The sequence below is a fragment of the Drosophila sechellia genome, chromosome 3R, assembly GCF_004382195.2.
Source record: "Drosophila sechellia strain sech25 chromosome 3R, ASM438219v1, whole genome shotgun sequence".
NCBI classification, from domain to species: Eukaryota; Metazoa; Arthropoda; class Insecta; order Diptera; family Drosophilidae; genus Drosophila; species Drosophila sechellia.
Genome location: NC_045952.1, coordinates 11,220,860 through 11,248,217, shown reverse-complemented (window position 1 = coordinate 11,248,217; position 27,358 = coordinate 11,220,860). Strand labels below are relative to the sequence as shown.

The 27,358-nt window shown below is 43.1% G+C and overlaps 5 protein-coding genes across 7 annotated transcripts; 2 read left to right on the top strand and 3 right to left on the bottom strand.

Moving 5' to 3' along the window:
• Positions 1-398: 398 nt before the first annotated feature.
• Positions 399-16,885, bottom strand: LOC6616765 (transcription factor IIIB 90 kDa subunit). Its single transcript, XM_002041066.2, has 7 exons — positions 16,626-16,885; positions 16,199-16,567; positions 16,034-16,138; positions 2,685-2,834; positions 2,395-2,621; positions 1,412-2,339; positions 399-1,350 (listed from the first exon to the last, which is right to left on the bottom strand). The coding sequence occupies exons 1-7, from the start codon at positions 16,696-16,698 to the stop codon at positions 1,214-1,216; spliced, it is 1,989 nt and encodes a 662-aa protein (XP_002041102.2). The 5' UTR covers positions 16,699-16,885; the 3' UTR covers positions 399-1,213.
• On the top strand, positions 5,530-15,796 carry LOC6616766 (BTB/POZ domain-containing protein 6). 2 transcript variants are annotated; one of them, XM_032722458.1, is made up of 6 exons: positions 5,530-5,721; positions 10,144-10,484; positions 12,441-12,956; positions 13,023-13,176; positions 13,253-13,927; positions 13,986-15,796. In XM_032722458.1, the coding sequence occupies exons 2-6, from the start codon at positions 10,190-10,192 to the stop codon at positions 14,521-14,523; spliced, it is 2,178 nt and encodes a 725-aa protein (XP_032578349.1). In that variant the 5' UTR covers positions 5,530-5,721; positions 10,144-10,189; the 3' UTR covers positions 14,524-15,796. The 2 variants fall into 2 exon arrangements, with proteins under 2 accessions (XP_032578349.1, XP_002041103.1); XM_002041067.2 differs by lacking the exons at positions 5,530-5,721; positions 10,144-10,484 and adding an exon at positions 11,449-11,803 and having other exon boundaries at positions 13,986-15,792.
• A 319-nt stretch (positions 16,886-17,204) lies between the features above and the next one.
• Positions 17,205-18,546, top strand: LOC6616764 (protein phosphatase 1 regulatory subunit 7). Its single transcript, XM_002041065.2, has 2 exons — positions 17,205-17,236; positions 17,315-18,546. The coding sequence occupies exon 2, from the start codon at positions 17,450-17,452 to the stop codon at positions 18,428-18,430; it is 981 nt and encodes a 326-aa protein (XP_002041101.1). The 5' UTR covers positions 17,205-17,236; positions 17,315-17,449; the 3' UTR covers positions 18,431-18,546.
• Positions 18,547-18,799: 253 nt separating this feature from the next.
• LOC6616763 (protein CREG1) lies at positions 18,800-20,224 on the bottom strand. 2 transcript variants are annotated; one of them, XM_002041064.2, is made up of 4 exons: positions 20,118-20,224; positions 19,388-19,838; positions 19,241-19,322; positions 18,800-19,121 (listed from the first exon to the last, which is right to left on the bottom strand). In XM_002041064.2, exons 2-4 carry the CDS (start codon positions 19,829-19,831, stop codon positions 19,012-19,014), a joined length of 636 nt encoding a protein of 211 aa, XP_002041100.1. In that variant the 5' UTR covers positions 19,832-19,838; positions 20,118-20,224; the 3' UTR covers positions 18,800-19,011. The 2 variants fall into 2 exon arrangements, with proteins under 2 accessions (XP_002041100.1, XP_032578351.1); XM_032722460.1 differs by lacking the exons at positions 19,241-19,322; positions 20,118-20,224 and having other exon boundaries at positions 19,044-19,121; positions 19,388-19,880.
• A 486-nt stretch (positions 20,225-20,710) lies between these two features.
• Positions 20,711-26,835, bottom strand: LOC6616762 (leucine-rich repeat protein soc-2 homolog). Its single transcript, XM_032722459.1, has 3 exons — positions 26,728-26,835; positions 24,586-25,177; positions 20,711-24,284 (listed from the first exon to the last, which is right to left on the bottom strand). The coding sequence occupies exons 2-3, from the start codon at positions 25,073-25,075 to the stop codon at positions 22,840-22,842; spliced, it is 1,935 nt and encodes a 644-aa protein (XP_032578350.1). The 5' UTR covers positions 25,076-25,177; positions 26,728-26,835; the 3' UTR covers positions 20,711-22,839.
• Between the last annotated feature and the right edge of the window lie 523 nt (positions 26,836-27,358).

Genomic DNA, 27,358 nt, shown 5'->3' with positions numbered 1-27,358 from the left:
ACCACGCCCCATCAGGACTCGACTCTCGAGCGGTTCGTGTGCATTTTATTAATAATTATCCTTTGGGCCCGGCTGTGGGCTTATGCAAATTAGCGAACGGGCATTAAGTGCAGTTAACTTCAGCCTGCTTCGGCAGCCATTTGAAAGCGGAGGAGAGCTGGCTGTTCCCAACTTTACTTCCGGCATAAATTTGTTGGAAAGTGAAATGAATTACATGTTCTAGAAACAGAAAAGTTGCTAAAACATTAGTTGGAATGGGGTAAAAGTTTAAAGCGAAAGTTAACTATGCTTATTAAAATGCAGTCGATAATTGCCTGTTTTTCCTTTTAGTATAACTTTGTATTGAAGAAAGAGAATTAAAGTAGGTTTCCGGATATTTATATATTATTATTTATTTATATATAAAAAATGCCAAAGGTAATAATAGTTTAATAATAATAGTAATTAATAGTTTTTAGCTTACTTTACATACAGCATAATTTATATCTTACGGCTAGTCATGCACTTAATCTAAGACAGCGACAATACAGTTTGCTAATTTGTTCAGAACGCAAAACGGTCACAATTGGCAGCTCGTAGATGAGCCCCAAGAAACCGACCCGAACTATGCTATATTTTATGGGAGCACTGATGCTGACTTGCTGAACCGTAGGCAAGTAAATTAACACTAATTACATCATAATAACTATAAAATCGTAGAGACAAGTGCCCGGCAGACTCAACAGCTCATTGCCGGGCACTTGCCACTCAACGGGATGGCCGTGAAGCCGGGCCAAGTTCCTGGCCGGGCCAACAACTGAACCAAACTGAACAGAACTGAACTGAGCTGAACTGGCCGCCTGCAGCGACGGAGAAAGGCAAGCAAAACAGAGCGCAAAACATGATTAAGAGTGAAATATTTATTTGCAGCACTTGGAGGCGCGCCACGGTAGCGCCAACAATTAGAAGCTAGCTACGAGTACCAGCCCAGAGTGTTCGGGAGCACCGGCTCAGCGCCTGCCCGCGCCGACATGGCTTAAACATGTAAATGGCTGCAAGGAGGAGGCCATGATTTAATGGCCTCCACGGCTAAGGAGCCCAGGAAATAGCGCGACGGCAACAAGTGCACGGCCCTTAATGCTTAGTTTAATTGTATTACGAGTGGGTCGGGTACTATAACGTCTGAGTGTATATGTATACTAAAATGCTTTAAACGCTAAATGCGAGCTTATGCTTAGTATTCCTCCTCCTCGTCAAAACCATAGCCGAACTCATCGTCGTCTCCGCCCGTGTTGAGCATGTCCTGAAGAGTGGCCTCCGGTTCTGCCTCGGGTTCGACGTCAGGATCATCAGCATCTTCGTCCATGTCATCTGGGGATGTAATGAACAGATTTACTTGCAGCCAACACGTTATTTACTTGATTTGACCCACCTGCTTCCACCACTACTGCTGGCTTGGTATCCGGCTGCTCCACATCAGCAGCTTGGCTGACTGGCAGACCCACCTCAAGTTTAGGACGTTTCCTACTGGGTCCGGGCAGATCGTAGGCTGCCCTACTGCCCCTACTCTTGGAAGGTAGAGGACTTTCTTCCACTATAACCGGCTGATGCTTCAGCTCTTCCAGAGTGCTCGGTTTGGTATCGGCACTAGTTGTGGGAGAGTCATCAGTCAGCCCGCCCATGCCGTCAGTCAGGGTCTTGAGAATCTCGTAGTTGATCTTACTGGAGATCTTCTTCTCCTGCAGCATCTTTTCGATGGCCTCGCCGGCGGTGGACGAGGGACCAATGACTTTCTTGCGTGGCTTTCGCTTCTTCCGCTCCGGCTTTCCCTCCTCGCGTTCCTTGGCCAGCCGCTCGTCGCGTTCCTTCTGCTCTTGCAGATACTCGGCATTGAGGTTCTTCCACATTTCCAACTTTGCCACCGACTCCTCCTCGGTCAGCACGTACTGATCCAGCTCGTCGTCGTTCAGATCGTCGGTGATGAGTTCTTGTTCCTGCGGCTGCTTAGCCTTTTCCACGTCCTCCAGATCGCTCTGGGTCACCCTACAAATAGCCTCGATATCCGGCCGAAGGCCTTCGATCCCAGCCACCAAACCACCTGGTTCTGCCTTCTTCACGTCCTCGTTCTTGGCTATCAATTCCTTGATTACCTCTGCATTAGATTGTTCAATGAACTGCCTGGACTCCTCCAGTTCGATATCCTTTTCCGAGCTGCTAGTCGGCGTGCTTGGCGAGCTCAGTGGAGTTAATCCCTTAGCCTTAGTCAGCTGTCGGTAAACGGAGTTTGAGTACTTGCCTAGGTCTTTTTCCAGATGAGCATCGATTTCTTTTTGCAACTCAGTTAGCTCATGCTCGCCCATCTTTAATGATAATATAATTAGTTTCCTAAATGCAATACTATTCACAAATACTTACATCTTTGATCCTCTCACGATCCTTTTTGCGTGCTGCCTTAAACGAGGGCGGATCCTGTTCGCGCTCCAGGTCAACGGTCATGAACTCCTCCAGGGTCAGCCCTCCTGAGGGTGTTTCGGCAAACTCCGAAAGGCGCTTCCGGAGCGTTGACTCGTGTATCTTGACCACACCTATCACGTCCAGCATGGTGCGACTGAAATCGTGCATCCGGGCCGCAATCAGCAAAGCTTAAGGTCGAAAGAAATCCCCCTCAGCCGTGGCTATTCATTTCGATTTCACGGTTCACTCACCTGCTCCACAAAGGCCAGTGGGTCGTCGTCCCGAGTGCATGCAGTCCTTTTTCATGCGCTGCACAATCCTCAGAGCCGTCATCGAAACCTCGTGCGTTTTGGCACCCAACTGCAGTCGGTTGGCAAAACGCATGATGTACAAACACGGGTCTGTAAATATAAAGAAAGAAATAAATATGCGCAAAGAAATATCCTAAAACTTATGGTTAACAGTAAGATATTAATTGATAAACAGGGAAAATTTAGAAACAAATTAGCGAACAGTAAGGCCTATTTATATGGTTATAAAAATAAGATTTATTAAGTAAGTCGTACAGTAATAAACAGAACATAGAAAGAGAACATTCACTAAGGAATAAGGTCATCATCAGTCGAGGACCACTACACCAAGCCGCAGTTTCGTAATAAAATCTAGAGATTCCAATAAAATACGCCAACTGCAAGAGCATCAGACGAAGAACTTGTTCGACGACCTTGAAGCCGGGTCGGTCTAGCCAATGAAACCGAAAACATTCAATAACCGGCCCACGTCTCCATGGACAGCTGCCGAAATAAACAATCTTGAACCCGAACTTCAGGTCCGATATTATTCAATTCATTCAACTTTTACATGGCAATGAGAGGTGCAGAGAGCCGCTGTGGGAGAGTGAGCAGAAAGAGAAGACTTTAAAACCCGAAGAGCCAGAGATTTTCTATCATGCGAGAAGTTTTCTTGTGCGCTCTGCACGAACATCACGCATCCGTCACGTAGTCCCGCCAAAGGTTTTGGGCCATTCATTGGCCTATTAAACCGATAATTAGCTATATTTGAACTAGATGATAGACTGGCCCTGCCAAGGAAACCCACCAGACAACATGTGCAATTAACACTTGGCCCAGTCATACCAAAAAAACAAAAGCCAAACGCAAACTCAAACAGAAATTAACGCACAACAAATACGTAGAAAAAACAGTGCGAAACGCATTGGAAAATCAAAAGCCAGCAGACACTCGACCTTGTCAAAGTTATTTGCCAATCTTTTTTTTTCTATTTTGTACTTAACTAAAAATGTACAATTTGCCCACAAATTGGTCTGGAATATGTGGAGAAGCCTGTGGTTTTTCTAAGAGTTCCACGGTGGCTCAACTGTATGGTCACTGGAGTTGTACAATTTCATTTTACATAATTGTTTAAATAATTGTTCAAGATAATGAGAAAATAAGTGGTAGGCCATATCGGCTTTTATTATTCACATAATTACACAAAAGATACTTTGCTGTACACAATTTAACTCATAACAAAGTCGAAAACATAGCGGAGCTATTTTTTATGGACAACTTAAGAAACCCCATTGAAATACTTATAATACACCGTTCATTTAAGCATAATTTTTGAAGCAAGGCAGAACTGGTGTTCATGATAAAACAATTATATATAAATATATGCACTAAAAGGCAAAATAGTGCAATATAGTGCAAATATTCATCTTACACCGAAATTCTTTGCCATAAAATGCCCGATTATAAAATTTGTACCTCAACGAGCTACTTTTTATGCATCCATCCACCCGGAGGTTAGCACATTATCCCGGAACTCCCTGCTAATCCTTCGCCCTTCCCGAGTTCCCGTGCTGGTTGTTTGTGCAGCGCCACTTGACACACAAAGCCAGATGCTGGTAAACGTCAACCCCTTGCTGGTCGAGTAAAGGGGGTGGACTGTATGGAAGATGCTTGTCAAAGTCTCGCCAACTGTGCTCCTCAAACAAAACAACACAAAAAAAGGAACTCCGCAAAGGAGGAAAAAAATTATTTATTAAACCCTAATGAATGGGCACATTTGTGGAGGCCCAGAAGAGGCGGTCCTCAAACTCTGGCGCCCCCTAAAGCAGCCCTTGGCCACCGCTCCTGCTTTTTGTTGCTACTGCCACTCGTCGAGTGGTCGGTCCACTTGAAAAATGATGCCGCTGATGCGGTGACTGCGAACTGTGATCGGAAACTGTGACTGCGACTGCATTGACCCTTCAGCGCAGCGCCCACTCATCTGCCACAGCTGTTACTTGAGCTGCTGCTGATGGGGGCAGAAACCGTTACTGCTGCACTCAAAGAAATATATGCTAACTTCAAATCAATCTTTCAAGCTTTAAAAGGTTTATTATTCGATAATGAGTATATTATATATAAAGGCACATATGAAGGTGTTCTAACTCTATAGAGTTGAACTTTATATATTTATTATTTATTTGATGGATTATTTTTAATTTTTTTTTTGCAGTGTTCTGCTCCGCTTTTTGACAGTTGCCAGCAGGGCTGCTGTTGCTAATGGTTTCTTAATGTTGCCGCCCCTTGTCGCAGCCCATTTGCAGCGATATCCTGCGAATTCCGCAACTGCAGCTAGTGAAATTATTATTATTTAAACTTTATTTTTGCGTTTGTCATGACAGCAATTATCATTCTGACTGCATCGCCGACTGTCCCCTACCCCCCTGCGCCGCTGATTACTTCTGCATTTGCCGAAAAACACCAGCGATTTGGGTTCGAGTTGTCGAGTTTCCCTGCCGCCGCCACAATTAACTGCGTTTTGTCGCTTTAATTGTTTTGTAATTGACCAAGAACGCGAGATTAATGGGGAAGTGAAATCTGAGGAAATGTCGCGTACCAGAGTCGTGCAAACAAAACCCAAAATTAAGCGAAAACCCAATCAAAGCCCAATCGTCGCATTTATCGCATGCAATTTCTGTGTGACCGTCTCAAGGCGAGCGAATGAAAACCGAAGCTAAAGCCATATAGTCGATCGTGGTCGATCGGCTGGCGAGTCTCGAGTTGCCGGTTTTGGGACTTAGTTGAAAAATTAGTAACTCACTACGAATTCGTTCGTTGACTCGCGCAGTCGCAGTCAGAGTCACAACCGCCAGTCCGTCGAGAAATACAGCCAAAATTCAAAACGTGGCCGGTCGTGGCGCATGCGCAAGCCAAAATTAAAGAAAAATATATATTCAATTAAAATCCCTCTATGTGTGGGCCCATTTCATCAGTTGTTGTCAGCCAACAAATTACAAAAGTGTGTATATTATTCGCCTGATGTCTTGTTAAAGTAATAATAATCGTTGAAAAAGTGCGCGTAGCTCGTTTGTTTGTTCTTCTGTTGACGTTTTAATTTATGTGCACTTTTGTGTTTTTTTCACTTTTTTCAACACTCAGCTGACAGCTCGGCGATGCCGGTTGAGCGTAAAAAAAATATAAAAAAAAACATGCGAAGAAAATTGCTTTGAGTGAAGTGCAAATACAAACGGGGGAGCCATTGAAAAAATCCCCAAAAATTCCGCACATATAATTGCTTCTAAGCTCGTCGATCGGTTTGCCCCCAAAACACATTCTCACACCTGTCACGATCATCTTCCCTGCACGCTCTCTCTCTCTCTCTCTATCGCTCTCCCTGTCCCTGTCTCTGTTTACTGTGTATCGAAGTCATCGAGTTTGGCTGCGGATAAACAGGTGCTGTGGTTAATTAATTGTGCCAATGTTTAACCCATTAAGTGCCACCCGGAAAGTGCTTTGCAATGCTAAGTTCAATCAGCGAATCGAAGAATTTCACTGCCACTGCCACACAGCCGCTTCATTAACTGCAACCAATAATGAATATCTCTCGAATCAATAATGAATGACTGCCTAATGATGGACGCCTCCATATCGAAATACAAATATAAACAGTCTGAGATCTCAATCAGGGCTAAAATCTCTTATCAGGCTTAGTGTGGCTTAGGCAGTTCCGCCGTGTAATTATCCGTTAGCTGCACTCTCGGTTAATTGCCGAGCATTTGGTTGTAATTTACTGCCCATAACTATGATTTGTGTTTAGAGGCGCTGCTTTTAATGACAGCTTCCCCCTTTCAGTGTTTGGGGCTATTTCGAAAATACTTCAATTTAGCGGGCAGCCAAAGTCCCACACTATTTCGTGTTTGTATTTCGAAACAAGGTAAACCTTAGAAAAAAGCTCATAATGCCCCACCCAAAAAGAAGAGGAAAGGTTGGGGAAACAAACAAAAGACTAAACGTCGAATTCGCATTTAGAATTCCACTCGAAGATCGCTCAGGCTGTAGGCATGAGCTCTCCAAATATTAAGTAACTCGATGACAATATATAGGTTTTGACTAATATATATGCAGAAGAGGAAACGAAAACGGGTTTCGAGTTTCAGATATTTGACAAAAGAACCAAAAGTCGCCATAGCCGCAGAAATCGATTTAGAATTCAGCAAATCATTGCGAGACGAAAGACCATTGAAATGGGGATTTTTCTGGGCCATAAAAGAATCGAATGCAAATAACAAAAGTAAGCGATTGTAAAAAAATGTTAATTCGTCAAGTCATTAGACAAAATGCAACATGACTTACCAAATAATCCCAGGCCATATGAAAAGTGAGTGAGGAAAACTGCATGTTAATGTCTATAAAATTATCCGCAAATTAAAGCGTCTAAAGCCAAAGACGCTGGCTGCAAAGCTGAAAAGCTGCAACGCTGAAAGACTGAAAAACCAAAAGACAGACAGACGGTCTGAATAATTGCGAAACAACCTAAGGGCACTCGAACCGAGGTCCAAACTCACATGAACATGAACACCTCAAACAAAAGTCGAGACTCTCAGAAAATGGAACTCTGAAGCTTGACGAGAATTAGACACTCTGGTCCAGAAATATGGTCAAATGAGACGTCAAGCGGGGCGAATGCAAAGTATTCATAAGCTGATGGAGAACTTGTACTAGAACGTAGTGCACGTCCAGCAATTACATAATATTATTGCATAGATTCTAAAATTTGAGAAATCAAAGATTTCATCATCATTCTTAATCCTTTGAACACAATCGATGCAACATGCATTTTTGACCCCAATTTTGGCTTATACCTAAAACCGAAAACTCTTATTTAAATCGCTCCTTGAAACCCTTATCAGATTACAGAGCTGCAAATCGCCGTAAAAACACAAAACAAAAGCACATAAAAAATGTACAAAGTTAGCGAATTGGCCAAAAAACAAAAAATAAAAATAAAAATCAGACAAGCGCGAACAATTTAAGTGCAAAATCGGCAAATCAACGAGCTCTTTTGCCGAAACACTTGACCGACTGATCGCCCCATCGACAGTTCGAGTGCTTTTGGCCAAGAGTTCGACAGGTTATTTTGTTTTATTGGCCACGTGAGTGAATGTCTGGCAACTGCGATGTGAGGGGGACACCAGAGGTCGATTGCTTTCGCGGCTTAGATTTTATCCGGAGAATCCGAGAGCGGGGCGTTCCATGCCTTATGACGCATTTGGTTAATCAACTAAATGCGTGGCAATTGCAAAATGGCCTGCAACAAAAGGAGCTCGTTAAAAAAAGGGCCGCAGAGTAATGGGAAAACAAAAGACTCGACGACATATAGTGACTGCAAGAAAAAAGATACAAACTCTTCATTTTTGTTCAGCTTTTTGTACTTTTTTCTGGTTTGCTGTGATCTTGTGCATGTGGTTGGTTTTTATTTTGGATTTTTCTTTCATTTTTTCTTTTTATTTTTTGGCAAGCATGTAATGAGGAAATAAAAATCGAAAGTGTTACGCGGGCGTGTTGCTTTGGGGTCTCCCCTTTGCCACCTTTTTTCGGTCAGTGTGCGGCGAGCGATTGAGATGGTGGTGACCCGAGACTTGGCCAAAAAGTGGATCGCACCATTTGCAATTAAAGAGGCAATGAAAAGTGAAATAAGCCCCGAGAGCTGAGGAAAACAACGACGAATAGTACAATTGACAAAAGGGCGACCCCAAAAAGTTAATGCAAGCGGCAAATGCGATATGAACCTTTGAACCAAAAGTGCATTGGCAGCGCGGAAAATGCGCATTCCATACGAAAAGCAGTAATCAGAACTTAAATAAATCAAGCCGAAATTTAAATGTGGCTGGAAAATAAGAAAAATAACAAAAGCCCACAGCTGATGAATAATAAACGTGACTCGATTGTTAAGCCATGAAATTAATTTAGCATAAATTGTGTGTGTTTTGCATGGCAACTAAGAGGGCTGAGGGGTTGGGGTTTCAGCTGCCTAGAATTGTGTGCAATTTTTTTAAGTGTACATACGAGTCAGAAGATTTAAAAAGTATTATAGTAAACAGATGATTAAATATAAGCTTTCCCATTGAAATGTCTATTGAGTGTGCTAAGGTGAAAATTATTTCATTAACATTAAATAATTGCTGCAAATCAAAATTAATTTTTTGAGATGCCAAAACGCCAGATTTCAGCATTACCATCAAAATATTTGACAAAATTGTGCCTAGCGATTCCATATATCTTAACAATTGTGTATTTATTCCGACAAATGAGTGATGACGCAGCAGATTGATAAATTCATGATCCTAAATTGCGATGCAAATATTCTCCATTGTTTCGATACCTGTTATGCAACACAAATATGCTACTGTCATTTAAATGATTGGCATCAACACGAAAACCGAAGAATGTCCCAACTAATAGAGTTATACTAATTAATAGATTCGCTTGCCCAAAATATTTTTCCTATCAGTCCAAATTGCGTCAGTGATGAGAAACTAAAACCAAAACCCATTTAAGCCAAAGATTCAACTCATTTTAGCCCGAAGATGTGCCGAAGCATGAAGAACTTCATTAGGCGTTAGACGGCAAATTGCATTGTTTAACGTGGGCGTGGCTGCGGGGGAGTTCGAAGTAAATCACTGTGACAGGTGGAGCGGGATACCTTTATCCATGTGGATATACATATATATATATATATATGTACATATATACACTAACTTGTTGATTGTGGCAAAGACAGGCCGTGACGAGACAAAAAAAATTAAAGTGAGAGAAGCAAAATTATGTCCATGTCTGTCGCCGTTTTGTTTTGGTTACGGACTTCGCTGTGCTGCCAATTAAAAGCAGCCGCTTGCATAATTTCCGCTGGCCGAGAGTCAGGTGCAAGAGTTCTCCAGTTGACCCAAAAACCATAGGTCTCAATGGGTGGGGGTCACAATCAAAATAAAAAAAAAAAATAGAAAATAGAGAGGGGCTCGACTTAATTCACTTCCTAAAGCTAGCTAATAAAATGCGACAAATGCGTGCGGGCTGGAGTTGAAATTGAAAATGGTCGTGGTAATGGAAATGGAGAAGTGAAAGTGGAGCCCGCTATTGGCCATTTTTCATACGACTGGCGGGCCAAAATTGGTTCGAAATTGTATCATTTATATCCATAAAAATCAGATTATGTTACATATCAAAAAATTACTATTGCGGCCAAACTAATGGGGGTTGCATTACAATTTGCGGTTGGCTTTTAACAAAAAAGAAATTAGTTTTATCTCGCTCATTCTATTCATTAGTTATATTCCTCTATATTTCCCTGTTAAAAAGAGCTAGCTGATTAATCTTTGTTAACTTATTATTTAGCAAGTAGTAAACTGAATGTTATATAATTTTCCTCTATTTTCGATTGCAGCCGGAAGCAGAAGTAATGTGAAGATGAGCCCGCAGCTGACCGTAAGATGATCGAGGCCTTTGCGAATCATTTCAGCAGCCATCTGGGACGCCATCTCTTCTACTGGGCCATCGAATCGAGCAGCGCCACCTCGGGTAACTACGGCCTCAACCTGCGGCTCTCCGAGCTGATCAACAAGTTCCACGGCCCCCTCGAGCGGGGAGTGCAAGTGCTGGACCACCTGCTCACCCTCGAGGAGGACGACTTCGCCGGCCACTGGGGCAGCGCCTACGCGCACAACTATGAGCCGGAGTACGCCGCTCGAGTGCCGGAGAACGAGGAGCTGCCGCCTCCAGAACACAGTGAGTTAAAGACAGTTCTCGAAAGATTTAGGTATAGGAATACTAGAGAATAGAGAGCCACCTCTTATTGGTTTTATCAAGCGAGCGACAGATTTCCGATACTACAAAACGTGCGGTAGTATGAGTCAGAAACTAACTTAGCCAAAGGTCAACAACATGTTTTTTATTTTTCGGCACACATCTTCGATCCGCTGCCGGTTGGTGCTTCTGTTGGTGGGGCTGCTGCAGAAACTGGTTTTACTGTACACGAATGTGCTAAGAGATAAACAAACCTTGACAAGTAAGCTCGGTGGCCGAGCAAACACATCAAAATCGATTTCAAGTTCAGCGATATGTTTCTTCATAATAATTATTCGCGGGACAGGCAATAAATAATAGTCCAAATACGATTCGGACATTCAAATACCAGGTAAAGCCCCCAACAAGGCTGATCGAAAAGAGGCAGAGGAGACTTGTAAAATAAAAGTTTTCAATTCGGAGGTGGTTACACACAGAAAAATATATAGTCTATAGACTGAACTTTGATGAACCCTGTGGGTGGAGTTTGGCTTAAACGCTGAAAAAGCTTAGATAAATTGAAAATGCAAATTAAGCGCACATATTATACGTATATATAATGTTGAAATATGAGAACTTTTATTGAAGATCCTATTTTGCTGTGTAGCATAAGCCTCTTGAATCGGCCCTATTAGCTCCCACACGTACGTATTTTTATGGCGCGCCATGACGGAAATACATATTAGCACCGAGTGGCCGTGATATAATCAAAATGGATTGCGAAATCCACAGTTGACGTATTTCAGCTTATTTAAATTCAAAACAGGCGCCCAATCGCGGCGTTCGCCAACACTGGCACATAGAGTTCCGCAGCAAATTGGTGTGACCAGCTGGCAAAAGGCCACGAATTAAACCTTTTCAGCACCTTACCCAACCGTTATACTCAGCTGATCCGAATACAACACTGCTTGGAATCGCTTTCCAGCCCTCGAAAAATACTTGTATATTCATTCTCTGGAAAAAATAATCAAAAAAAAAAACAAGGAAAGCACAGCAAAATGTCATACGATTGACTTAAGTGAAGGCAAATGTTTGATCAGCGAGCATTCGACTGAAGTCTGACCAAGTTTCTGCGTTTTCCCACTCCGGAGAGCCCCGAATCGCACTTTTCCCTGCGATGGCCAGCAGCAGCAACAATTCCAATTCCACGGCCAACAATCACGGAGGCCACAATCCGCTGAACCGACTGTCCCTGAAGTCCGCCGGAAAGCGAAACCAGGAGAGCATGTCGCATTCCCAGCCGAACGGCGGCTGGATAAACGGTAAGGCGGAAAACCCGGAGGAAAATCAACGAAGGAGCCGACTGTTCTAGGGGGTGTCGAAAGGGGGGTTGGGGGCACGGCAGGTGCACTGCGTCTGTGAGTTATTGATTTTTCACACAACTTAAGCAGTGTCGCCAGGGGCGGGGATGGTGGTGGGACTGGACGGGAGGGGCGCTGTCTGGCAACACAAACAAAAACAACATTGCCCCAATACGTTGCTATTTTGAGACGCTCCACTTTTAGAAGACAGCGGAACCTCAGTAAGAAGAACTTCAGTTTTGTGTTTGAATACAATGAACCTTAAAAACAGTGTGTGAAGGTTACATCAGCCTTGACTGTTATAGCTCCATGTTCAAAGATCGAGGTTTATTTTTAGGGCTAGAATATGCTTAGCTCATAATTCGACAGGTATATACTGTGCCTACAGAGCAAGGCCCCACTGTACCTGGGGTGCAATAATTCTGGAAAAAAGGGGAGACCCTGGCATTTGTTATTTATGATGCACACGCAGCGGAAGTTGCACAAATGTGGCCACGCGTGCTGCTGATTCTGAGCGAACTGGGTGGGATCATTAGAACAGCGATACGTAACCCGTTTAACCCAAATGTTAAACCATTTTCCGAAATCTCATTTGCAGTGGAAACTCTGAACAATGGCAACGGGCTGCTCCACTCGCCGCCCCACAATCACCAGCAGCAGCAACAACAGCGAGGCGGAGGTGGAGCATCGCCAGCTGGAGGCGGAGGAGGTGCCTCTGCCGCAGCGGATCACAATATCCAGATAACGCAGCCCATCAGTGCTCCATCCTCGCCGTTGGCCTCACCGGGCGCCCTCAACAGCAGTGGCAGCAGCAGTGGAGGTGGTGCAGGAAGTGCCGGAGGAATCTCCGTAAGTCCTACCGCCTTTTGTCTGCCCTCCAGTTCCGCAGCGGCAGCGGTGGCTGCCATCTCCGCTACGCCCACCAGTGGGAGTGGATCTTATGTGTGCTCTGCCGGAACCAACTGGCATTTCGCAGCTGTGGCAGCATCCAACGCCATCGATACGGCTGATCCCAACTGGCAGGCCAGCAAGGCGACAGTCCTCGAGAGGAATGCAGCCATGTTCAACAACGAACTGATGTCCGATGTCAAGTTCATTGTGGGCGGAGAGTTCGGTGAGCGGTTTTTTTTACTTCGTTAGGCAATAAAACACTATTGCTCATAACCTGCCTTTTTCACAGACATCGATCCCATTCAGACCATTCCCGCCCACAAATATATTCTCGCCACGGGCAGTTCCGTATTCTATGCTATGTTCTATGGAGGACTGGCGGAGAACAAGCAGGAAATCAAAGTGCCTGACGTGGAACCCACTGCCTTCCTAACGTTGCTAAGGTAAGATATCGACATGCCAACCAACCAAAGTTGGTTAAGATCGGAATTGTATTGTACCCTCTATGATTCCGCTTAGGTACCTTTATTGTGATGAAATCAAACTGGAACCTGAACACATTCTGGCCACGCTGTATGCAGCCAAGAAGTACATTGTCCCGCACTTAGCCAGAGCATGCGTCAACTATCTGGAGGTGAAGTTGACGGCAAAAAACGCCTGCCTACTTCTCAGTCAATCGCGTCTGTTCGAGGAGCCCGAACTGATGCAACGTTGCTGGGAAGTGATCGACGCCCAGGCCGAGATGGCGGTTAAGTCCGAGGACTTTGTCGACATTGATCTCAAGACCTTTGAGTCGATTCTTTCGCGAGAGACACTCAACTGCAAGGAGATCCACTTGTTTGAGGCGGCCCTTAACTGGGCCATGAACGCCTGCGAGAAGATGAGCATCGACGACACGCCGCAGAACAAGCGCCGGCTACTGGGACAAGCGCTGCACCTAATCCGCATTCCCACAATGTCGCTGGAGGAGTTCGCCAACGGCGTGGCCCAGACAGGCATTCTTTCGTCGCAGGAGACGATCGACATGTTCCTGCACTTCACCGCTAAGATGAAGCCCTCCCTGGGCTTTCCCACACGCTCCAGGGCGGGATTAAAGACCCAGGTATGCCATCGCTTCCAGTCGTGCGCCTATCGCTCGAACCAGTGGCGCTACCGCGGACGCTGTGATTCAATTCAGTTTTCGGTCGATCGAAGGTAAGTTTTATCTAAAAAATGGTTATTGGATTCAGGTAATTAAAACTTCAATTTTCAGAATTTTCATTGTGGGTTTTGGACTGTACGGCTCGTCGACTGGCGCTGCCAACTACAACGTAAAGATCGAACTTAAACGCCTGGGCCGCACGCTTGCAGAGAACGACACCAAGTTCTTCTCGGACGGATCAAGCAACACGTTCCACGTCTTCTTCGAGAATCCCATTCAGATCGAGCCCGAGTGTTATTACACCGCCTCCGTAATCCTCGATGGAAACGAGCTTAGCTTCTTTGGCCAGGAGGGCATGTCCGAGGTGCTAATGGGCAATGTGACATTCCAGTTTCAGTGCTCGTCGGAGAGCACAAACGGCACTGGAGTACAGGGTGGCCAAATCCCAGAGTTAATCTTCTACGGACCCACCACAGTGACAGCAATGAGCTCCCCCACCAACTCACTGTGTCCCACGCCAATTGGTGGCGCTTCCTCCAATGCAGGAGCGACTTCAACCGCAGCAGCCGGAACAGCTGTTCCGAATAGCAGCAATGGATCTGGCAATAACGCCAACAGTTCTGGGGAGGATGGCGACGGAAGCACCTGATGCGCACAGCTCTATTGCGCCGAGTGGCAGGGAGCATGCTACTACCGCCAACAGCAACAGAGGAGACCAACACAACAATACAAAACACAACAACCGCAAAAGATACAGATACAAAATCGAAACTCATGGGTTTTCAGTGCAGCACAAGAAAGTAAATTGGAGTTTTAGGCGTTTTAGGTTTTACCAAGATAGTAGAGTACTCTAGTTTTCATAATAGTCCTATATATAGACATATATATACACGTCAAAGCATAGACACATATATATACACCTCGGCAGTGCGTTTTAAAGCTTCAAGACGGTTGTCAGTACGTGATCATTTCAAAAAGAAAGTCAGCCGATGCAAGTCAATCGATATAAGGAATTTGCGATAATTGAAAAGATTCCTTCGATATCCCAAGTATGTTAAGCAAGTTAAATCAATGGTTTTGCAGTTCTAAAACGCACTGCACATAGTCTGTTGGTAATGCATATAAAGATATTTTCAAAATCGAAAAAGTTGATCATATACACCCTTAACTATATAGATGCAGATTAGTAGTTGACTCGAAAACTTAATACGTTCCACGATTTAAGAGGGCGGGATGGGGTAATATGGACGCTATTTAGTGACGCATAGATAAATGCAATAAGTGAAAATCGGGCAATCAGTCAAGCTAGCGTTAACCAATATTCTAAAGACAGTTAAAGGGAGAGTGGACAAAAGCTAATACGATATATACCAAACATATTTTTGCCAGCATATACCTAACATATACACACATCTGATCTGATAATGATAAACTATAGTCATAAACACTTCGAGGGAGAATAGGCCATGTTAAGAGTTGCATACGACGAATTTGAAAGCCAAGTTAACCAGTTTACGAAAGAGAAAACAAAAAAATCAAGAAGAAATCAAGGGATCTTGTACGAGAGTATGCGCACAAAATCTCCTATACATATATATTCTAATATTAATCTTGTAGTACGCATTATATCTATTTCGTAGTTGTTCCATTATATCTCTCATACATACACAATATGCCTTTCTACTGATACTAAGCCCCGTACTTCTCCTGTGCATTATTATAGCCTGCTGTGCGCAACAATCAGTTTTATGTTCGAGTTTTGGATTTCTTTGGAAATTGTACTGATTTTTTGCTTTTGATAAGACAATTATGGTTTTTATATACATATATCTATATAAAATGTTATCCTGTATTGATTATGAATCTATTACCATTATGTACTTTAATCAAACAAAATACATTATTAGATTTTTGCGAATTTACTTTCTCAGGGTTGAAAATTTTGGATATTGGGATTGACCATCACGTAAGTAATGCATAAAGGAAACAGGGGCGAGCTTAGTAGTTTTAAAGACCTGATAAAAGGAGGACAAGCAAGTCTAACAAACCCAACAAAATAGTTCTAAAAAAACAAGTTACAAATTACAAATCGAGCTCATACTTGACTTGACTGGATCGGGATTTAATTGTATAGTTTAGTATTCACAACGTTCACTCACCCACAGAAGGTATGTTGATACAAAGGGAATGCGATAACTTTAAGTAGGTACGCCCAAGCTCATAGGAACAGATTTGCTGTACATCGCTGATGTCGATGAGGAGATCTGTGAAAATGTCAATAAGTCCATAAGCTACTCCTTAGGCAAAATGAATGCACTACTCACGGGAAGTGCCCTCTGTCCTGCAGGTCATGTACACACAAGCGGCGTAAATATGGGTGCTCTTTCTGCCGCGGGTCAGATGCCTACTCAATGCCATCTTGAAGAAATTCAGAGCAGTATCCGCATAGTGCTGGGATAGCTGCAGCTGCTGGCAGAGCAGTGTGATGTCCTTCTTGGCCTTTTTGATGGTCACCTCGCGGGATTCGGTGCCCGATCCCACCTGGAACTTGCCGTAGCCATAGTTGGTGGCACCGCCCGACGACTCGGCGGACACAAACTGGCCAATTGCGGCTGCTCCATGGCCCACTTCCTCGAACTGCACTTCGGAAACAATGAGGGAATCCTCCAAGACCGAGCCGCAGTTCATGCAAACTACAGGGAATGGGGGAACGTTAGTGCCATGGACATGGTTCTTTGGTTGTCATTATACCTCGATCTCCGCGAGCATTGTCTTCCTCGATCTCGTTGGATCCGCAATTGCGACATTTTAAGCCCGTAGACATGATTGCTTGTTCTTTGCTTAAATAAACAATGCCACCTGCAACGCTTTGTTTTTAACCGTTGTTTTGACAGTTTAAACTACTTGTTTGTTGTCATTTGAAAGCCATTTTCAAGTATTTTTTTTAACAATTTGCAATTTGTTGCCAATTGAATCAACACGCTTGGAAAACAGCTGATTGAACCCCTCCGGCGTTTCTTAACACTGATGATAGAAGAAAAAATGCTAGAGATGCGCAGTTCTCAATCAAGAACGACATTGGCACAACTGCCTGAAAAACTTACAAGAGATATTAAAAAATTAAAAAATTCTGCAATAAAAATACAAGTACGTAGACCTTGTTCCAAGAATTATGATTTAGTTTATTTGGCATATTAAAAATCAACATATTTTTTACATTTACATTATATGTTAAATATATAATAATACACGTTTAGCAGCGTGTTCTTAGGTGCACATCTCTAGCAGAAATAGTTTTAAAGTGCCGGTAAGCTTGTAAGGTGACGAATATATTGAACCAGTTAGACAAGAGGGAGTATACAGTTAGTTTAGACTTATCTTATGTATATTAACTAAATATTTTAATAAATACTTACCATGTGTTCTTGCTTTTGTAACAGTGTCAAGCTTTGACGTCATATTACATTAAAGAAAGTCACCCCACTTTGTTCAACACCCTGAGCAGCGGAATAAACAAGTCAAGTCAGCGTTTAATTTTCGGAAGTCATTTTGATTTATAAAAAAGAAAAGCCGTCATGGGCGATGCTGATCGTGCGATGAACGAACCGGAAGCCGCCAAAACGGTGTCCGGAATCCAGGTGATTCCCGCCGAGGATGTGGCTTCCATTGAGGATATAATCACCATCGATCCGGACTGCTACGAGCTCGATCTGAATCACCGCCGGATCGAGAAGCTGGAGAACTTCGAGCCGCTCACTCGTATCGAACGCCTGTTCCTGCGCTGGAATCTGATCAAGAAGATCGAGAACTTGTCCAGCCTGAAAACACTGATTGAGCTGGAGCTATATGACAACCAGATCACCCAGATTGAGAATTTGGACGACTTGACCCAACTGGAGGTGCTGGACATCAGCTTCAATCGTCTGACAAAGATAGAGAACCTGGACAAGCTGGTCAATCTGGAGAAGGTCTACTTTGTGTCGAACCGGATAACCCAAATCGAGAACCTGGAGATGCTCACCAATCTGACCATGCTGGAGTTGGGGGATAACAAACTGAAGAAGATCGAAAACATCGAAATGCTGGTGAATCTACGACAGCTCTTCCTGGGCAAAAATAAGATAGCAAAGATCGAGAACTTGGACACACTGGTCAATTTAGAGATACTCAGTCTGCAGGCCAACCGCATTGTAAAAATCGAGAATCTAGAAAAGCTTGCCAACCTCCGCGAACTCTACGTTTCGGAAAACGGAGTGGAAACCATTGAAAACCTCTCTGAGAACACCAAATTGGAGACCCTCGACTTGGCCAAGAACCGGTTGAAGGGCATTGCTAATCTGGAGAAGCTGGAACTGCTCGAAGAGCTGTGGCTGAACCACAACGGAGTCGATGACTGGAAGGACATAGAGCTGTTGAAGGTGAATAAGTCGCTGCAGACCATCTACCTGGAGTACAATCCACTGGCCAAGGATGTTCGCTACCGCTCCAAACTGCGCGACATCCTGCCGCAGCTGCAGAAGATCGATGCCACCTTGTGCAAGGTGCCCGGTACCTAGATGGAACCACTGTAAACCCCTTGAAAGACTAATCCACGGCGTTGCGCCACTACATTTATATCGACTAACTTTGAAAAACTGCGTTTAAAATATACATACAAATTAACCACTTTAAAGGTTTTATATACTTTCGAATGGTTTATGTGCATGGATTTAGTTTGCTATCAGACGTAAGAACATAAGTATAATAGGTAAGAGAATTTTAACGCCTAATGTATAAAACTAAAAAGTAATGTATATGTACACATAAATAATGTACATTGTATTGTATTGTATTTAGAGTATATACTGTTGCTGAGGAGCTTGAATCTTATAGTCAGCTCTCCTAAAGATGAAAACCCTTAGTTAAAAACAATACATTTCAGCATGTCGGAGTACTTCAACGGAATGTATTTTTATTTATATCAAAGTTATTGTTCTATCGAGTGAAATCACAGAGCTCAACTGATAAGTGGCTTTCGAAAATGTCTTTTGTCTTCATTCTTTTCCTTTGTGGCAGACACGTTGTGCAAATATGCTTATCATTTAATTTGTTGACAAAGTATATGAGGCGTCAAGTTGTTTCCTTCTGGAGGAGATCATCAATTCGAAACAGCGTAATAGTCAGAGGCGCTCACTTTGTGAGGACCTCCATAGAAGTCCAGAACAAAGATGTTGCTGATTTCCAGTTCGCAAAGGTAGAAATTGTGGGCTGTAAAAGTAACAATGTATTTATTATTAGTATATACATACTTAGACATTTTCTTATCGAGCTCTTGATGAGGTTCGCTTTCACCAAGTTGGCAATTAATAGATAATGTCGGTACTAACCTTTTACCCAGTTGATGGCAGCTGGATGACGCCTCACATAGGCATCCAGCGATGGCTGATAGCTTTTGTCGCTCGGATCCATCTACAAATATATATCCGAAATATTCTTAATCCATTTTCAAATAGGATTTACTCAACTTTACATACCTTGTTCACCTGTCCACTGATCATGGAGCGGGAACATGTGGGCTCCATGGGATCCTTTCCGTCCTCCTTGCACCTGAGGGTCTGCTCGTCACTGAACAGGAGTGTGACCTTGTTGTCATTCTGCCAGTCGGGACCAGTGAAGTCCAAATCGGTTAGCAGGAATCGAATGCGTCCAGTGGACTTGTTACTAGCATCGCTGTCGTCTATGGATATAATGTTGACCATGGGATACCCTTTCACCCGTTCGTTGGTGGAGAGACTTCCCACAGCCGCCCAATTGGCGCGATGCACCAAGTCTCTGGCGATCTTGGCGTGATTTAGCTCCTGCTCTCGCTTATATTCTCTAATTACACGCTCATCTTCTCGGGGGGAGTAACCAGAAGAGGGGTCCAGGCTCAGGAGGGTCAAAATCAGGGCAAATAGTAGGGAGTGAAAGGTCTTCATGGCTTGACTGCAAGTATAACGATTCGGTTCTGAAAGATCACTGAACACTGGACAGCTGACGGGTCAGCATTTATGGACAGGGAATTCGCAGTGACTGGCTTATCTTCCGGTCATCGTAATCGTGTATAATACGCACTTTTAGTACTCTCTGTGTTCCCTCTGAATCACGATGTAGGCCGAAAACAAAGCGGACTACGGATAGCGTTGACCTTTCACGCCTCTCTCATTTTCCTCTGTGCGCCGTATTCTGCCAGTAATTCCCGTATAGATATGTATTTATGCCTACCTGGAGGATCTGGACTAATGGCCCCTGTCGGTACTTCTGCTTTCGATTTGTTTTGTCAACTGACTGGGCTACTATTGCGCCTTTATTATCACCTGCTTCGAGTACAAAGAACCACAACCATCTGTTTTCAGCAGGTACCTCGGATTCGGTCGGGTGGGTGTATGGGACGCATATGTTCCTGCATTTTTCTTCGTTCCTGTATCTGTATCTCATAAAAATCCATTAGTGCCTTTTATTACAAGATGATTTCAAATGCAGCCCATTAACTGGTTATTTAGAGCACTTATAAATTATAAATTAAAACGAATGTATAATTAAATAAAGTTTGGGCTTGACCTTTTAATATCATTCGTTTTTTTTTTCAAACAAATTCGTAGGAATATACCCTAAGCCCAAACTAAAAAAAACAAACAACTTTTGGGTAAATTCCCAGAGTAAAAAGGTAACACCAAAATAGATAGCCATTCGTAAACCGAGGGTACCAACTGGGCGATCATCCAATAACGGTGGCATACGGCATTGCCAGCTTGAATAAAGTAGACTGCTATAAAACTAAGCTCGTATAAGCAGATCTTGAGCAGAAGAGATTGAAGTAGTTTAACATTTTGTTTTCTTTTATTTTGCAAATATGTAGGTATGCTTAAATATGCTTTTTGTTTTAGGAGTATCATTATGCTTGACTTAATCATCTTTACCATATAACTTGTACATTTCACTTTCATTTAACTTGACCTCAATTAACATTTATTGTTTCTATTTGCGATTGGCTCGAAATTTCGCCAAACTCTGGTTCTGAATATGCACCGTGTGTTTGTTTGTGTTTTCATTAATCTAGTGTGCGATTATTAGTTTAACATTTATTTGTATTTCTGTTACATTTACGTTTTTATTTTTGTACCGTTGGAAATATACTCTTTTTTTCTCATATTATTAGACAATTTTTGTTGTAATTTAATTACGTTTGCCAGATTAGTTTACCCTGCCGCATACAGTTTGTTTGAAAAATATATGTACATATCTCACGGAGTCCTGAAATCAATATGTACGCGTAGATCTCGAGTGTTTTCTCAAAAAATAGATGTGTAAAAGTTGATCGTACGTGTATAGTGTAAATATGTTTGTATGGATGTAAAACATTTAAAGTTAGCTTCGTTGATTTATTGATTCTTTAAAGATTTCTTTAAAATGTAAAGCCCATTTGCGTTGCAATGTTGGGGGGAGTTGTTCTAAATGGTATTATTCTCCCGTTTTATGCTTACGATATAAAAATAAATAAATCGAATTTGTAACTTCTTTTTGAGCTGATTCAATGGAGTAGTACCATAATGGCAGATCGGAGCTAAAAGATGCCGAACAAAAGTGTTTTGACAGCAGAAAACTATAGTTATTGAACAGAAATAACACTTAGTAAATAAACCATCATCTCTGTTAAACATTCAATTGTTTGTTATCGCGTCAGAACACTTTCTTCATTCTTTTATAAGTAGTGTTTAATCCAACTTCACTAGAAGAACAGCAACTCAGAGTCCATGTTATCTCTAGATATCTTTTGCGCTTATCAGTTAGGTGGCATTATTCAATATTCATTTACGCCTAGCTCTTTTTACTTGCCATACAAATATCGTTGATTATGGTTATGATAACTAAATGCATTTAAATCATCTTAATATTCATACAAATCAATTACAGACACACCGACATTAAAATAATAAAGTATACAACGTTAGTTTTTGCTAGTTTAATGCCATTAGCCCAATGTGCAGATGGCTTAGTACTTGACGTGGTTATTTTTAGCTTAGACTAACATACAAAATGCTGCACTACCTTACATTTGCGAAAAATGTAAGCTTGCCTGGAGGAGCCACAAAAAAACATTGCAATTTTCTTATTTAAACAAATTACACACAGTTTAATACTTGTTGCTTCTTTTTTGCGCTTGCTTTTACAAAATACGACTACGATTAATGTGTATACAGATTAATAATTTCTTAACCACTTTTTGTTTTTAGTTTTAAATTTTTTCAAACAATTCCTTGGCGCTTGCGTGTTTTTTTTTTTTTTGTTTTTTGAAGTTTTGAACGTTAGGTTTTCTGCATCCTTGACCAAAAACAGAACAGAAGATTTAAAGCTTTCAATTTACTTTCGTTTCGTTTCGCGTGTTACATTTTTGACTAGCTTGGAAGCATGAGTTAAATTAGAACCTAAAGTGCGGACTCTGAAGTGTGATTGAACACAGAAAGAACAAAAAGCAAATCGGGGCAGTTTATAATACGCGGGACATTGGTATAACGTTTTAAAGCTATCGTTTTGTCAGCCAACGCACTCCAGTCGGGTTAAGGGAGCCAGCCTGAGTAGAAGGTTAGCAATTAGAATCGCTTTGGGAAAGTAGCTGATATCAAGTGTGCTTTGTCAAATAATTAAAATAAAAAAACTAGAACCTTTATCAATCGTATCCCGCTTTAGAAAGATTTCAACTAAAACGCCTATCTATCTTGGCTTTCTCCCTTAATGCATGGTATAAAGGATGGGGACGGGATCTTGCCCGTTAGCTGAGATCGCACCGTTAGCGACGGTCGCTGCTTCTGGATGCAGATCCTCCTGCTGCCGCTGCTCCTCCACCACCGTTGCCACCAGCACCGGGCGCCTGGTTCACCGTCTGCAGCTCGTACTGGTAGTAGCAGTCGCTGCCCACGTAGACGGTGCGCCAAACGCCGTCCACATCTCACATCTGGCGGTATGGCGAGTGCATCTTGAGCCACTGCAGCACCAGCGATGGCCCGCCAGCTTGAATTTCTGGCGGAATAGTGCTCAGCGGGCACTTGTCAATGTTCAGATATTTTAGATTTTGACACAAAGCCAGTTCAAATGGCAGCTTCTCCAAGCCGGGATTCTGGTTGATGTACAGATTCTCAAGGCTCTCTAGCGAACCAATCTCCTCGGGCAGGAACTGCAGGTTATTCTCGCTTACAGACAGGTGAGTCAGGTTGCCCAGGTGGCCGATGCTACGCGGCAGCATGGTGATTTGATTGGTTTGCAGGATCAAACGTTGGAGCTCGTGCAGTAGTCCAATCTCGTGCGGCAGCACCTCAATGCGGTTCTCCTCCAGGTCCAGTATCCTTAGCCTTCGCAAATTTCCAATTGTATTCGGAATCTTCTTGAGCATGTTGTTTGACAGGATGAGTATCTCAAGGTTTTGCAGGTTCATGATATCATCGGGCAGTTTCTGTAGCGCATTTGTGGCCAGATTCAGCTCCACCATGTTAACCCAAGTGCCGATGTCTAATGGTAAAGCCGTTAGCATGTTCTCCTTCATGTTTAATTTGGTGAGACCCTTGGCCCTCGAGAAGATCCCATATGGAATCTTATCGATCCGATTGTGCTCCAAGTTAATGCTATAGACATTGGTGAACTGCGCTGGACCGCCAGTAGGATAACTTGCAAACTGATTTCTCGACAGAGTGATGGTGGTTAATCCGCTCAAGCTGGCCAGCATGCCGTCTGGCAGCTGGGTTATGCCATTACCCTCCACGTTGAACTCGTCCATGCTCTTGCAGTTTTTCAAAGTGGCCGGCACGCTACTTAATCGATTGTATCGCATGCCCAGCCGCACCAGGGATTTCAGATTTCCAATACTATCGGGTATGTCCAGCAGTTCGTTGTGCTGCAGGTCGAGAGCGCTGAGGTTTACACAGTTGCCGATGTCCTCGGGCAGGTGTTCCAAATGGTTGTGCGAAACGTCCAGCGTAGTTAGGTTGACCAGCGCGCCGATGGCGCTGCCCAACTCCCGGATCTTGTTCTCCCGCAGACTCAACATGGTCAGGTTGACCAGCTGGCGCAGATCGTCTGCCACGGCGGTGATTCGGTTGAAGCGCAGGTAAAGAGTGGTCAGGCTGCGCAGACGGTAAATAACTGACGGAATCTCCGCCAGCTTATTGTGTCGCAGATCCAGCACCTTCAGTTGGCTGCAGTTTTGCAGGGACTCCGGCAGCGAGGTCAGCGAGTTCTCGTTGAGTGCAAGGTTACGTAGGCTCACCAGACAGCCGATTTCCGGCGGAAGTTGACCGATCTTATTGCTATACAGATAAAGTTCCGTGAGATGGACGCACTCCTTCACTGTGCTGGGGATCACCGTGATCGAAGATTTGCTCAAGTCCAAGCGCTTGATGCCTGTGGGGAGCATATAAAATCATTACATGGTTGTATGAAGTGATTCACTTAATTCATCTTATAAACCAATTCAAATTTGTAAAATGAATTTTTGAGTAAATCATATAATTTTGTTTGTTTGTAAAGACTAGCATCTATTCCAATTCTACTATGTATAGTTTTAATATATATATTTGCAAGTTAATTTTGAGGTCGGCGGCAAGGGACAAAGCTTCATGCGCCATGATTCTTATTTCATCCAGAAAAATATTAAATTGAAACGGAAATATGCGTATGATAATAGTATAGGCAAAGTACTTGCCTTCATCACGGCACCGCTGCAGCGCCTTGATGACATCCTGGTCGGCCTGGATCGGCTTGCTTTTCTTGGTGGTGGGCTTGGGCTTGTTGGACTCCGGATGCTTGACGGTCACCATTTTGGGACGCGTTTCGGGCGGCATGTTTGCGTTGTTTTCGTTGTGAAGGTGGCTGTGTCCGTTGCTGCCAGTCGGCTGTTGTGCACTGCCGGTTGATCCACTTGCTCCTCCTGCTCCGTTTGCCGGACTGTTGGCGTTGGACAGCTCGTCCGTTCCAGTGATCGCACCTGCTGTGCCCGATCCTCCTGCAAAGCAGAGTGTTGAGGCCTCGGCGGATACGTCGCTGGTTTTGCCGCCGCCGCCGCTGTTACCACTGCCTCCGCCTCCTCCGCCGCCTTCTGCTCCTCCTCCTGGTACTCCGCCGCTCCTCTCCGCCTGGCCCGTGGACGATAACGATGTGGTCGATGCCGTTGCGCCCGAGGAACACAAGTTCATAATTTTGCCCAGCTTTGCGGTCGGCGGCGACAATGCGTTGCCCAGAAGTGTGCCCAAGCAACAGCAGCAGCAGCCGCGGCCGGAGGAACTCGTTGCTCTACCCTGCAATGGGAATATTGTGATTACAATGCCGAAAAAAGTAATCTCTCAACGAGACAATAACTACAATCTTTGTATTTCATGTTTTCGCAGAAAAGGGAAAGTTTGGAAAACAGTACGCGCAGCCGTTTATGGCTGCACTTTATCAATTCTGCGTCAGCCGGGCGGCAATCGCATCCCCAGCTCCACCCAGCCCCATTTCCGCCCCTTACTTTTGCTTTTGTTTTTGTCAGCCGCCGTCGCTCCTTATTAACCAGTTGACCATAAAGTTTTCAGAAACCCTACACGCAAATCAATAATTAAGCATTCCAACAGTGACGTCAAAATAGGGCAATAAAAAATGTCGTTGAGGATTCTGACTACAAAATACCCAGTGTGATCTCATAAATATATTTCATGTGTAATAGTAATAGATTTGGTCTAATATCGTTTAACTTTCTAAATTCTACTTGGTAAATTCTAATTTAATTGCTGAAAAAGGTAGTTCATGGTTTCTCGGCTGACTTGTAAGTTGCGATAAGAAAGTAACTATTTAGTGAAGGGCTGATTTGAATACTAAACAAATATGTACTATAGATAAGATTAGATAAGCATCACTTGCTCCACGCTTATTAATTAAATTAAATGTCACTTAGTTAGTTTAGGGCTGCTCTTAAGCTGCTGATGTGATACTTTAAGAGCTGTCAATGCCGCGGGCCACGTGCAGGAATCGCATACCCCGTGCCGCGGCCAACCATCAACCTTGCCACCCACCACCCACCACGTCACACACGGAACGTTCCTGCTATTTTAACGGCAAATGTCAAGGTCAGCGAGAGGGGGCGTCAGGCGATTCCTAGAAAAGCCAGAGCCAATGCCACAGTCAAAGGTTGAAAGTGCACCGCAATCTGGCCATATGAAAACCATATCCTGGGAAACCGGACGCAGCGTAAACCGAACTGGATTCCTACTCAAAGCGAAAATTTGGAGACACGCTTCTCGGATTTCACAGATTTAGCATATGCGAACAATGCACAATTTTGAGTGGCTGCTCAAGTGGAAGATACACGGGGAGAAAAGAAAAGAGCAAATAAAAAGATCTTTACTCTTTACTTAAAATGAATTTTGTAGATTTTTCTAAAATTTAATATGGAGGGAAAATTAAATATAAACTAGTTTTCAGCCAAGTAAGTCTACTTAGTAAGTAAGCGTTTTTAAGATCGTTAAGTTACAAAAATAATTCTCTTCGATAATGTTTGGACGTGCTAATTCTCTAAGTGTAGACGATTTCATTCGACTGATCCCGGGAATCGTACGCAGCTTATGATAAAGATACATAGATAGATAGATAGATAGAGGCTACTTGGCGAACTGACAGTCTGATTCATGGTAAATTTCCATTTCTTTGATTGCCATTGCACTGGGACCCCATTGTTGTTATTGTTCATTCGCCTTGCTTGTGGGCGGGGAACCAAACACAAATCGGCACAGATACACACTATGGACACACATATCTACAAGGCGCACAAACGTTTGTGGCAGCAACAGCAAAACGCGATGATAGCACAACTTACTGTTTTCACTTAATGTGCCATTAATACGGACTGCTAACGCTCTTTGCCTCTTTCCGCCGATCAGAACACCACTGCACGCATTATTATATTGTTATTATTCAATTTGCACACTAGAGCTGGACCACAGTGCGATTTCAATTTGATAATATCGATGCTTCGACTTTCGATAGTCAATTCAATATATAGCCTGTTCATACTAGCGCCGCAATAATTCAGTGCAATCGTTTTTAAATTCACACAAATCCATGATAGCTGGGATCTTATTTAGTTAATTTATGAAAAAAGTAGTTAGAGTCAAACTTATTACATAAATTATTACGGGAAACTTAACAAAATAGTTTCCAATACTCTACTTGTTATCGACATACTCCCAAATGTTACGAAAGGATTTTAAATTGAAGTTGGATCAGCAAATACACATTTTGTACAGGAAATATGCACCATAGTATCTATTTTAAAATAAATTAGCCACAATAATCAACTGTAGGCTGAGAAATGTAAAGAAAGCTTTGACAAAAGCTCCCGATTTGGAGCTTTAAAATGTTTTTGTCTCAATGTATACAATGTTGAGACATTCCACGAAAACTATGTGAAAATCAGTTCATATTTTGATGTTACAAACATGCTTGAC